The following is a 13,310-nucleotide window of genomic DNA, read 5'->3' on the forward strand; positions in this document are numbered from 1 at the left end:
CCTACGCCGCTGCCGTCTCTGCTGTCTCTCCCTCTCCCTTTCTTGCTGGCAACAAAAGACATACGCCTGAGACAGCGCAATGTCAAGATCCAGCTTGAAGCGGAAATTATCCAGACGCAAGTCCATCTTGACACCGGAAACAGCAGCAAAATCTGATGAATTCAGCAGTACAGGGTCTATAAAACATTCCAATGAAACACGCCCACTGGTGACCCATTGGTGGTCAAAGATTTTGCTATTGTGAAATGTCACACCTAAAAACGCATGCGCATAAAAAACGCAACCGCATGCAAAAACGCATGTAAAACACAAGTAACACTGCGTTATTTTGACGCATCAGCGTGCGCATGAAGAAAAAAAAACGCACATTTGTTTTGCGTTTTTCTTTGAGTTTTTTATGCGCACGATGCGCTGCGCAAAAAAACGCTAATGTGAAACTAGCCTTATTTTGGTCGTATACAACAACAATAGTTATGGCCAAAAGTTTTGGGACTGACATTTTGTTTTTCATTAACTTTGCTGCTTCGCTGTTTCAAAATCCTTTACTCCGAGGTGTCTATGATTACTGAAGTACAGCTATAGGCATTTCTTATGATTTTGTACTTTTTATTGACAAATACATCAAGTTTATGCCAAGACTCGATGGGGCCGATTCATCAAGGGTTTTATACCACAAAAGAGGCTCAAAAGCTTTTAAAGATTACGAACTTGTGAAAAAGGCGAATTTCTTGATACAAAAAGCTACACCCCTTTCACCTCAACACCACTACATCTCAAAGCTCTTTCACACGTCCATATCTCCAGTTTGTGTGGTGACAGTTTTCACATGTCCCGGAGACACTGACACGTAGACCAATTCAAGTGAATGGGTCTGTGCACACGTCAGTGTGTTTCCACGGACCTGGGCAAAAGACTCTGACATGTCCGTTTTTTACTTAAAGCACTTGCCACAAAATGTCCCGCCCACATGCACATGGAGAACACACCTGGATGTCATCTGTGTGACACGCACTGGCGCCAGGGAAGAAGCACTACTGTGAGCGCTATTCCCCAGCGCTGGGTACTGAAAACGCTCTCATCATTCTCCCCTGCTCAGCCGGCGATCAGCGCGAACAGAAGAGAATCATGAAAGTTGTATTCAGGTGATCACAATGAGAGCAGGCATTGACTGATGGGACTATTACTCCCATCAGCCTATCCCTGCTGCTGCTAATAACAGTGACAGCAGGTGCGGCTGATGGGAGTATTCATCAGCCGCCGCTTGCACTATAAATAATTTAAAAAAAAATCTGCTGTGGGTTCCCTTCTATTTTTCTATAACCATACAGGCAAAACTGACAGCTGGGGGCTGCAACCCTCAGCTGTCAGCTTCAGCAATGCTGGTTATCAAGAACAGAGGGGTCCCCGCGCTGTTGTTTTTAATTATTTAAATAATATAATAAAACGGCATGGGGTCCCCCGCATTTTTGACAACCAGCCTTGCTAAAGCTGGGGGCTGGTATTCTCAGGCAGGTGAGGGGCCATTGATATAGACCCCCCCCAGCCCAAAAATAGCAGCCCACAGTCTCCCAGAAAAGGCACATCTATTAGATGTGCCAATTCTGGCGCTTTGCCCAACTCTTCCCACTTACCCTATAGCGGTGGCAAGTGGGGTTCATATTTGTGGGATTGATATTACCTTTGTATTGTACGGTGACATTAAAGGGAATCTGTCACCCTTTTTTTCGCGTATCAGCTGCCGACACCGCCATCAGGGGCTTATCTACAGCATTCTGTAATGCTGTAGATGAGCCCCCGATATAACTTGAAAGATAAGATAAATAAGTTAGATTATACTCACCAGGGGGGGGGTTGGTCTGGTCCAATGGGTGTCGCGGTCCGGTCTGGCGCCTCCCTTCTTCTAACGGTGATGTCTTCTTCTTTCTTTCCTGTCGTGGCTCCGGCGCAGGCGCACTGCTCTGCCCTATTGAGGGCAGAGCAGAATACTGCAATGCGCAGGCACCAGACCTCTCCCGGCACCTGCGCACTGCAGTAGTATAAGACACCCATCCATTACTAATCCTATAGTTACATGGTAAATAAAGACACAGCCAGAATAAAGTCTTTTATTAGTAATAAAACAAAACACAGTTTTCCATTTTTATTTAAAAATAACAAACACAGTTATACTCAACTAACGCCTAATTCGACTGACACCCTCGTCTTCTGTAATAAAACTAAAATAAAAAACAACAATATCCCTCACCTGTCCGTTGTACTGTCCCACGCCGTAATCCTTGTCTGGGGGATAAATAGTTTTCAACCTGGACGGTGCCAAGATGTGACCGTCCAGGCTGAGAACCACTGATGAATGAGCTGCTGCGAGTGCAGCATCAGTGACCAGTGGTGACATCATTGAGGTTACCGCCAGTCAGTGAGGCTGCGTTTCCAGCAGGGCTGAACTATGGTGACCTCAGTGCAACGCTAAGGGTGGTTTCACATTAGCGCTTTTTAAGCGCACGCACGGCCGGGGGTAGCTCCGCCCCCGAGCCGGCTCTCTGCCCGGCGTGCCCGCCCCTTGCTTGTAGCGCCGCCTCCTAGCGCACAGCGGCGCCTGCGATCGGCGCACCCTATCTTTAGCATAGGGTGCGCAGATCGTGCGCAGGCCGTGCGCTAGTTGCGCTTTGACCTGCGCTGCGCACTTTTGACGGTGCGCGCCAAAATCCGAAAAGTTTGATTTTGGCGCGCACGGCGCACCGTCAAAAGTGCGCAGCGCAGGTCAAAGCGCAACTAGCGCACGGCCTGCGCACCCTATGCTAAAGATAGGGTGCGCCGATCGCAGGCGGCGCTGTGCGCTAGGAGGCGGCGCTACAAGCAAGGGGCGGGCATGCCGGGCAGAGAGCCGGCTCGAGGGCGGAGCTACCCCCGGCCGTGCGTGCGCTTAAAAAGCGCTAATGTGAAACCACCCTAAAAAGCTCAAAACATCTGTTCCTTTTGGCATTTTCACACTACTTTTGGATTAGCTCTGTTAAAACGGGCAGCGCTGGGGGGGGGGGACTGGGACAGGGTGCTGAATTCATTAAGTGGCATGCCCCTCTTACTGACTTCAGCGCCTCTTCTACTCCATCAAGACCGGCACAGTCCCAATATTTTATAGTGTTGATCCTTATTTTTCAAAACTGAATCAATTCTCCCTGACATCCTGGTTATCAGCTTCTGGGCCAAATCGTGACTGAGACTCCTTCTTGCCCAATTTGTGCTTGGAGTCTATCACAATCTCTGGGATTTTGTGAGTGAGATTACAGCCTTGGATGAAAATCCGCTCCACACATGAATGGTCTCAGGATGCTTTACTGTTGTCATGACATTGGATTCATGGTAATCTCACCTTATCTTCTACGGACAATCATTCTTCCAGATGTCCCAAACACTCGGGAGGGGGTTTCATAGAGAAAATCAACTTTACCCCGGTCCTCTGCAGTCCAATCCCTTTACTTCGGCCGGGGTCACACTGTGTTATGGCAGGTATAACGCGATGTAACGCAGTCCGTTAACGCTGCCATAGACCCCCATTATGTGGCGCATAGTGACGTATGCCGTAAAGCGGCACGCGTTCGAGACGTGCCGTTATTCACTGACGGAGCCTTGGACGCGGTCTGCAGCGTCTGAGGCTCCGTCACCGCTAGCGCTGATGAAGCATCAGCGCTAGCGGTATAGCATAACGCATATCGCGTTATGCTATAGCGTTAACGCAGCCCGTCAACGCTATGCGTTGAACAGGCTGTGTTAACGCTATGGGAACCTGGCCTTCCCGCAGAGTTATTTTCCCCTCCACGCCTTTTTTTCTGGAGCGTTGGCAAATATGGGAGAGACTGGAATTGGTATCTTAATTTTCATTGATCTGTTGTAGACATGCAAGATAGGTCAAATCGTTGATGTTTCGATTTATGTGCGGAGTATGACTACCTCTGGTTATTTTAGCTAGAAGGACAGGTGTCAGAAGACAGATGTACACCTGACGAATGCAGGTTCCATTGGTGGAGCTTTGTTTTTCAGACATTTATGGCTTTTATGCCTATTATTTTCCATACTAAAACACTGAGGCAGTCATCTCATAATTTTTTATCACATACCAATCCAACAAAATGAAAACCGCTACGTGAAATTAGAGACCTGTATAGGCCCCATGAAGTAGAAGGCCGTGGTCATCAGGCAATAGTCATGATTTCGACAAATAAGCTTGTCTTCTTTATAATGAAAAGTTTTGCATGTATATTTTCAAAATCTCTGCTTTGTAATTCATCGAGATACATGATTCCAGTATATTGAATAGGCAGGTGAAGGTTTGCCAAGTTTTAGTCAATGTGTGACTCCCCCCACCCCATTTTAAAAAAAAAACCTAGGTAACCCATTCTGCAATCTGGTGAGGTCCCAGCAGTGGGACTCCTACAGATTTACTTGTTATATAAACGCCGAGTGCGGTCTTCTCTTGGAAGTCCATTGCAATTTTCGGAGTTCCTCGGACGTCCATTGCAGAGAATTTTTTTCCAGATCCAAAGTTCGGGTCTCCATTGTTTTCATTGGGGTTCAAGTTGGGGTACAGTTCTGGTACCCTAACCGAACTTTGGAGTAAAGGTCGGGTACCAGAATCCGAACTTGTACGGGTTCGCTCATCTCTAGTTATAACCCATTCTGGGTGCGAGAAGGTCATATAGTGCTGAATGCAGCAGTGGCGACCAACAGAGTGAAGAGAATAGTAATTGGTAGGCATTAAAAAGACTTTTCTAAGTATTTTGGGACTTTAAAATGGCTATTTGTGAAGATATAAGGGAAGAAAGGACATTATTTTTATTTTTCTCTCCATGCAAACTTGCAAGTACACAACCAGCTGCAGTCCTCACTATTGACTAGGGTCGATTTTTTTTTTTTTTTTTTTTCTTTTTTGTAGACTATATAACTCAAGTGTGAGCACATCTACAGCTGTTCTGTTATAGAATACTCATTCAAAATGGAAAAACCAAAGTGGTGCAAGCAATTATTGTTAGAGAAACAGTCAAGGAAATGTTCTTAGGACTGTCATTTTCATGTTCATTCAATGTTCAGTGGTTTTTCCTCTCGAAATCCATTTCTGGAACATCAATATGGATGACCCATCCTTGAGCGCAGGATCAAACATAGCCACGTAAGCAGAAGTGGGGGAAATACAACTAAGGCTAGTTTCACATTAGCGTTTTTTTGCGCAGCGCATCGTGCGCATAAAAAACGCAAAGAAAAACGCAAAACAAACGCGCGTTTTTTTTCGTCATGCGCACGCTGATGCGTCAAAATAACGCAGCGTTACTTGCGTTTTACATGCGTTTTTGCATGCGGGTGCGTTTTTTATGCGCATGCGTTTTTAGGTGTGACATTTCACAATAGAAAAATCCTTGAACACCAATGGGTCACCAGTGGGCGTGTGTCATTGGAATGTTTTATAGACCCTGTACTGCTGAATTCATCAGATTTTGCTGCTGTTTCCGGTGTCAAGATGGACCTGCGTCTGGATAATTTCCGCTTCAAGCTGGATCTTGACATCGCGCTGTCTCAGGCGTATGCCTTTTGTTGCCAGCAAGAGAGGGAGAGACAGCAGAGACGGCAGCGGCGTCGGTTTTGGAGGCATCCAATCATCGAACTCCGGGCAGGCCGTGGAGCATATCACACGCTGTACAGCGAGCTACAGGAAAACCCGGAGAAATTTGCTGACTATACACAGATGTCCCAGGAAAGCTTCCTTGACTTGCTGGGTATGGTTGAAGGAAACATCCGGAGACGGGACACTCAGCTCCGGCGTGCCATTCCTCCCGAAGAAAGGCTCCTTGTCACCTTACGGTATGTATGTTGTTATGTTTGCATAATTTTTTTGGCTTTTTCCATTTTTTTTTTTTTTTGGTCAAAAAAATTAGGTTTTTTTTTGGCTATTGAATTTTAACATTATTTTTGGGAAATTGCTTTTTTGCATAATGGTTTTTCTTCTGGCATGTACTAATCCCAAGCCTTTATAAAATGTTTTTTTGCTATGTTGTATTAAAAAAACATGCAAAATAGTTAGGCCATGTACTTTTTTATTTTCAGTGTTTTTAGTAATACCCAAGACAGAAATATAATTATTTTTTCTTTTTATGTTTGGCAGGTTCCTGGCAACTGGAGAGAGTCTTTCATCCCTGCATTTCCAGTACCGGCTGGGAATCTCTACTTTATCCGGGATTGTTGCCGACACCTGCAGGGCTCTGTGGGATGTTCTGTGTCCGGAGTTTCTGCCATTGCCCACTGCCGAAAAGTGGCTTCAAATATCGGAGAAATTCTGGGCAGTCTGCAATTTCCCGAACTGCCTAGGAGCGGTGGACGGGAAGCACATCCGCATCACAAAACCTGCAAGAAGTGGCTCTGAGTACTACAACTACAAGAAGTACTTTTCCACAGTCCTAATGGCCATTGCGGATGCAGACTGCCGGTTTGTGGCGGTGGACATAGGGGCATTCGGACGGGGCAACGATTCACAGACTTTTAAGAACTCTGATATGGGCTGGAGGTTGTACGGCAACCATTTCAATTTTCCACTGGCACGGCCTCTTCCCCAAACCCAAACTCCACCACTGCCATTTGTAGTGGTTGGGGATGAGGCATTTCAGATGTGCCCAAACCTGCTGAAGCCGTACTCCAGCCGTGACTTGGACCACCCCAAGAAAATTTTCAACTACAGGCTTACGAGGGCTCGCAGGACTGTAGAGTGCGCCTTTGGCATTCTAGTGTCCAGATGGCGAATTCTCAGCACCGCCATCAATCTCAAAATGGAAACAGTGGATGAGGTGGTGAAGGCATGCGTGGTTCTGCACAATTTTGTTATGGCAAAGGAGCGGCCGAACTTTGACATGGATGAGCCTGCTGCCAACCCTTTGCCAGATTTTACTCAGCACCCTCTTCGGTCCTCAGTCGAAGTTGCCCAAATGAGGGACCAATTTGCGGACTTCTTTTTATCCGATGTGGGTCGTGTAGCATGGCAGGATCAAATGGTTTAATAGTTTTGTTGTTTGTTAAAAATAAAATACATGTTTTTTTATACCTGTACCCAGTGTACTGTGTCTTAATAAACTACACTACTCACCTGCCCAGGTTAAAGTAAAGAAAGGGAAACCACCATAAAAAAAAAAAATATATATATAATATATATATATTATTTTTTTTTTTATGGTGGTTTCCCTTTCTTTAGTTTATACCGGATGGTCAGCCATCCAACTCTGAAAGGGATACTATATTTCATTTTTTTATTTATTTATATATATATATATATATATATATTAAAAATGAAATATAGTATCCCTTTCAGAGTTGGATGGCTGACCTTCCGGTATAAACTAAAGAAAAACAAACCATAGTGTACGGCGCAGTGTGTGCAGGCGGCGAAAGACACAATAATCAAACATTATTTTGAAATAAAAATATAACATTTATTTTACTTATTTTTTAGTTGGTGGAAACTGGGGGGTGTGGAGGGATGAGGAACGGCTTTGGGTGGAGTAAGGGGTTCTAGGGGAAGGAGGAACCAAAGAAGTGGGGGAAGTGAGCCGAGGCAAGGAAAGTTGTGAAGTGGGAGGTGAGGGAGGAGGGAGGGTCAGAGTCCTCCTCTTTGTTTTTTTATGACGGTGGCCCGTCGTCTTGCTGCTGTCCTCGCTAGAGCCTGAGGACTGGCTAGACCCCGGGGACCGCCTTGAGCCTCTGGACCGCCTTGAGCCTCTGGAACGCCTGGAGGCTGTGGACTGGCTGGAGCTGGGGGACCGCCTGGCGCTTGTGGACCGCCTGCCAGGATCTTGTACCTGCTGTGGCATGCTGGTGGTGGTGGATGTCCTGGCAGGGGCCGTAAATATTGAATGCGGGTCCCCCAGCTGATGCTGCTCCGAGGTGGTGGTGCAGGTGGTGGTGGCGGTCCATGCAGGCGTGGTGGCTGTGGCGGTCCATACCGGGGTGGTCCTCCCGCTTGTGGTGGTGGTGGCGGCGCTACAGGCAGGGGTGGTGACGACGGGCCATCCAGTGGTGGTGGCGGCAGCAGTGGTGGGCCAGGCAGGAGCAGCGCTTGGCATGGTGTTGGCGGGTAAGTGTCCAGCTGCACTCGGACTTGGGGCGGTATATTGGTGTCCGGCGAGGCTTGGAAGTGTGGTGGCTGTACAGTGATATGCAGTAGAAGTAGGTAATGCTGTAAAACGAGTCAGGGGTGGCACCGGTGGAAAAGCCACCGCTGACTGCTGCATAATCCTACTCTGCTGCATAGTCTGCATAAAAGCATTGTTGCAGGCCTGCATGACAGTCAACTGGAGGTCAGGGGTAAGGTGTTCCGCCGTGTCCCGAGCTATTTGGGTATAAAAATGATGCGCTGGTCTGGCAAGGTCGAGTTCCAGGCGCTCAAGGCGACCCTCGATAGACTTGTAGCGTTGGTCCAAAAGGAGGAAACCACTCTCAAGTCTATCGGAGAGTGCCTTGAGGCTACTCTGAAAGACCGAGCTCAATTCAACAAACTCGGGCATGAGAGGCCTGTCCGAGGTCCTCTGCCGCTGCTGGCGGGAAGTGCCCTCAAAACCAGTGGCAGAGACCTGGGACAGGGGAACACCTGAGCGACCAGCTTCCTGGTCTCCAGATGACTGTGGTGCAGACCTGCAAGGTGCTTCCTCGCTGATGGATGGCTGGGAGGGGTCCGGGGCAGCTTGATGAAGGACCGCTTCGGGCCCAGGATGCAGGGTGCTGCTCCAGGTGCTGTGAAAAGAAAAGAAAAATTTATGGTAGTAATTTCAACAATCGCCAACTCCTGTGGAATAGAAAAGCACAGAATAAAACACAATACAACTAGAAAATACTTACGTTCGGGAGGCAAGGACCGGTCTTAAAAATGCCAAGGCACGATGGTATCTGTGCTTCGTGCCGGTCCTTGCCGCAGCACCACTGCGAACCTGATTCTCCTGACGGATATCCCTGTTGAAGCGGTCCTTCATCGAGCGCCAACGGGTTCTGACTTTGTTCACTGTGGTGGAAAAAAAAAAAAAGAAAAAAAGTAAGACTATGCACTGGAGGCTGTGATCATCCAACTGTGTGTGATGATAGAAACTCCATGGAGTTAATAGCATCACACACAGTTGGGTGATCCCGGCCAAGATCACTGCTGCATCACACTGCATTTAAATACTTACGAAAATCCTTGCGGACCCGGGGAGAGGCGTTGTCCCAGCCATCCATCAGCGATGCGGCCACCTCGTTCCAGAGCCGCCGGATCACCACGTTGTCCGAGTGCAGTTGGTGACGGGTGTCCCACAACGGGACTCACTCCTGGACTAGACGGATAAGCTCGTCGTTGTCCAGGGCGAGGTCCTCCTCCCGCTGTGGAGCCTAGAAAAGAAAGACAAACATTAATCTTTGAAAGATTTTAAAATAAAAAATCTCAAAAACTAGCTGAAGAGCCCGGCGCTGCCCGGGCATAGTAACTAACTGTGGTTAGTTATAGAAAATTATAATTATCCTCCATCCCATAGTCCCGTGCCCATATACCCATCATACATATCCTCCATCCCATAGTCCCATGCCCATATACCCATCATATATATCCTCCATCCCATAGTCCTGTGCCCATATACCCGTCATACATATCCTCCATCCCATAGGCCCGTGCCCATATACCCATCATAGATATCCTCCATCCCATAGTCCTGTGCCCATATACCCATCATACATATTCGCCATCCCATAGTCCTGTGCCCATATACCCGTCATACATATCCTCCATCCCATAGTCCCGTGCCCATATACCATCATACATATCCGCCATCCCATAGTCCCGTGCCCATATACCCAAACAAACATACACACACACACACACACATACATACACACATACACACTTTGAGCTTTAGATATTGATACACAAGCCATGAAAAAAATTTTTGTTTTAAATGAAAATAAATGCAAAAAAAGCAACAAACATCGAAAAAAACAACCATGAAAATTTAAAAAAATACTTTAAAAAATACCAAAAAAAAAAAAAGAAAATAAACCAGCCTAGAAATTAAGTTTAAAAAAAAATCTGTAACCAAAAAAGCAGCAAAAAAACAAGGAAAATTACCAAAAAATACTAATAAAAATTTACCAAAAACATAAAAAAAATAAACACCTGAAAGAATTTTCAATGCAGTTCAAAAAAAAAAGAAAATAAACCAGCATAGAAATTAAGTAAAAAAAAAAAACAGTCCGTCTGTACTTACGTCTTCCCGCCTGCACTTGGCCTTGCTGCTCCTGCCGTTCCTCCGGTGGTGGTGGCGTGATGGAGGATGAGGTCTGAAAATTAAACAAAAAAAATTAACCACATGTGTTTATTTTTTCCAATCCATACGGAAGCATGGTACTCACTTCTTCTGCCTCTTGCCCTGTCCCGGGGACATATTCCTCATCAGATGAAGACATGCTGCAATAAAAAAAAGAGACATAAGTACATAGAAATGTATTGAAATTTCAGCCAGACATTAGGTTTTTCATACTTACATTGGTGCAGCTTGTGCTGTGTGTCCACTCGTGAGCAATCCTTAAAGTATTGTGGAATCCCAGTGCCCACACCATTTTATCACCTTGGTTTAATTTTTTTTTTTTACTGTCTAGACCACATTTCAGTCGTGTTTATCTTAAAAACGCATGCGCATAAAAACGCAAGCGTGCGCAAGACCATGCGCACGTATGCGCTCCCATAGGCTCCAATGTGGTGTTTTTGCGCATTCCGTGCGCAAGTGTGCGCATGCGTTTTTTTGACGAGACAGGGCGGAACCAAAAATGCAACATGTTGCGTCTGGCGCGAAAGACAAAAAAACGCATGCGCACGAAAGCGCAAGTATGCGCAAGACCATGCGCACGTCATGTTAACTATAGGTGCGCAGTGCGCATGATGCGCTGCGCACAAAAGCGCAAATGTGAAACCAGCCTAACAGGATGTTGTACTTCTGCTCCAGTCAGCTGGTATGTGAAGGGGTGACGGGAATCGGACCCCCACAATCTGATGTAGATAGCCATCCTCCATAGATGTAAGATATTTATCTGAAGACCTTGAGAGGATCCTACTAAAGTTATTTAACTATGCTGACGTCTTTAGTGGTCATATCCTCATTATATGTGCAGTAATAATGGGACGCACCTCTTCATAATTTCTTTTAGTCTCATAGCCACAGGTGTATAAAATGAAGCTCGTAGCCATATAATCTACCATTAATATCAGCACAAAAGCTCTAAGAAGGGAGCTTCATGGTATAGGTTTCCATGATCAAAAAGCTACAAACATCGGAGAGACAAATCAGTCTTTTCTATCTGGCGGTCTGATGGATGAGCCTGGGATTGGTGAATGCCTGGAAAACATTGCCTGTGTGATTGTGCACAAAGCGAGGTCCATGATGGCATGAATGGGTGAGTTTGGTGTTGAAGAACTTGACTGGTCTCAGAGTTCATCAGCCCCCCAAACACTTTAGGGATGAACTAGAACAGAGATTGTGAGCCATGCAGTCTAATCCAACATCATTGTGGAAATGTTATCCCTTTCATCCAGCATTTGTGAGGTTACACAGACTCCAAAATCATGTAGAAAGCCTTCCCAGTAGGTACAAAGGGTGTCCCAATAATTGTGTTCATGGAGTGTACAAGATTACAGCACATGGTACTAAAATAAGCTGGATCTGTGGATAGGTGTCTTATGTCCATGGCTGACGTAAGGACAGGCCATCAGTATCAAAGTCCAGAAAAACCTCTAACCCTAAAATTACCATCTAAAAAAAACCGCAAGGGTCTAATTATCCCATTCTTGAGCGAATTTGTTCGGATTCGGTTCCAAATACGATTGGCATCGAATATTGTTTTTGCAATATTCGTCGAACACAGCTGAATGTCATTAGAGTCAATGGGAGTAGAAATTACCGAATATGTTCGGAACCGATCATTAAAGATTCGGCACAAATAGTGTTCGAATATGGCTCGACTTGTCAAAATCAAATTCGGGGACAAAATCCAAACAAATTCCCTCATCTGTAATGGTGACTGCTTTATGAAATTTGAGAATGTTAATTTTAGAAGATTTATTATTACATCTTTTTCATATTTTAGGCATTACAAAGTAGAGGATGTCATGGCGCTGAGAAGTTTTCACAAGTGCTGGAAAAGGTAAACTTTAGCTAAAGCTGGCTATTTCACTTATTAAATGATCTTTAAAACATACTAGTGTTTTAACCATTTAATGAAAACATTCCAAAGGCTTAAAAATGTTTTGTTTTTGTTTGGTTTTTTTTTGTCCCAAAAAAGGTGTCCTTTGAAAAAATCTTTTCCCAACTTCAGTTGATTATCAAATTGCTCTTTTCTCAATGTACCCAGTTCCAGTACTATGTCTTTGGCGCTAATAGTGGTATCTGGCAAGTACTGCGGTGGTGACATCACATTAACAGCAAGACAACCAATCTGTGTAGATGGAGCGCTCCCTTGAGAACTGCTGAGCTCACTGATTGGCTGTCAACTTGATCTTAGCACGCGGCCAATACCATTTGCCGGGGTCAACGGTAGCAGGTTTATTAATTTATGACAAACTGCAGCCTGAGACAAAGATTTAATGAATGGTGACAATCCCTTTAAATTGAACCTTTCAGCTGATACTTACTGACTTATCCGTGTCCAGCAAGTATCAGGCATTGGCTGTATTATCTCAACAAGGCATTTATGACTCTGAAATGCTGAAATAAATACAAGACCACCAACTGTGCGGTATAACACGCTAATATCAGGGCATAACATAAGGTAGTACCGTATTTTTCGGACTATAAGACGCACCGGACCATAAGACGCACCCCAATTTTCAGAAGGAAAATAGGGGGAAAAAAAATAATGTGTCAAATGGGGGTCCGTCTTACAGTCCGAATTCAGCTTACCTGGGAAGGGATCCGGCACAGGTGGAGAAGTAGTCACAGGGGTCACTCAGTGGTCCAGGCTCGTGCGGTGGCGGCGGCTCTGTGCTGGGGCAGGTTGGGGTAGGTGCAGCTGGAGCAGCTGTGCTGGGGCAGCTGTGCTTGGGCAGGTGGGCTCTGCGGTGGTGGCAGCGGGCTGTGCTCCGGTGCAGGGGCGGTGGCTCCGCCGGCATTTCTTCGCAGCCCGGAGGCCCCCCGCACATCCCTTGCTGGCCGCCGCCATGTTGCGGTGGCCTCCGGGAGCATGGACACCGGGAAGATGGCCGCCGGTCCGGGAACGGCGCATGCGCGGCTTCAGATCTTGTCCCGAGATCTCGGGGGACGAGATTCAAA

The 13,310-nt window shown here is 46.1% G+C and overlaps 2 protein-coding genes across 4 annotated transcripts in view; one reads left to right on the top strand and one right to left on the bottom strand.

Moving 5' to 3' along the window:
* The window catches only part of OGFOD2 (2-oxoglutarate and iron dependent oxygenase domain containing 2), a 52,235-nt gene that overhangs the window by 17,428 nt on the left and 21,497 nt on the right, over positions 1-13,310 (top strand). For all 3 annotated transcript variants that reach the window (XM_073586058.1, XM_073586057.1, XM_073586056.1), the window contains one exon: positions 12,130-12,186. In XM_073586058.1, coding sequence (XP_073442159.1) covers positions 12,130-12,186 — 57 coding nt within the window. The remainder of the gene's footprint in view (positions 1-12,129; positions 12,187-13,310) is intronic.
* Positions 7,358-9,531, bottom strand: LOC141098354 (uncharacterized). The gene is made up of 2 exons (XM_073586059.1): positions 9,192-9,531; positions 7,358-9,025 (listed from the first exon to the last, which is right to left on the bottom strand). Exon 2 carries the CDS (start codon positions 8,532-8,534, stop codon positions 7,473-7,475), a length of 1,062 nt encoding a protein of 353 aa, XP_073442160.1. The 5' UTR covers positions 8,535-9,025; positions 9,192-9,531; the 3' UTR covers positions 7,358-7,472.

The sequence above is a fragment of the Dendrobates tinctorius genome, unplaced genomic scaffold (genome assembly GCF_039654945.1).
Source record: "Dendrobates tinctorius isolate UK_male_01 unplaced genomic scaffold, ASM3965494v1 ptg000090l, whole genome shotgun sequence".
NCBI classification, from domain to species: domain Eukaryota; kingdom Metazoa; phylum Chordata; class Amphibia; order Anura; family Dendrobatidae; genus Dendrobates; species Dendrobates tinctorius.

Coding starts and splice junctions, on each gene's coding strand:
- LOC141098354 (XM_073586059.1), bottom strand. CDS start 8,534: ATGCCCGAGTTTGTTGAATTGAGCTCGGTCTTTCAGAGTAGCCTCAAG.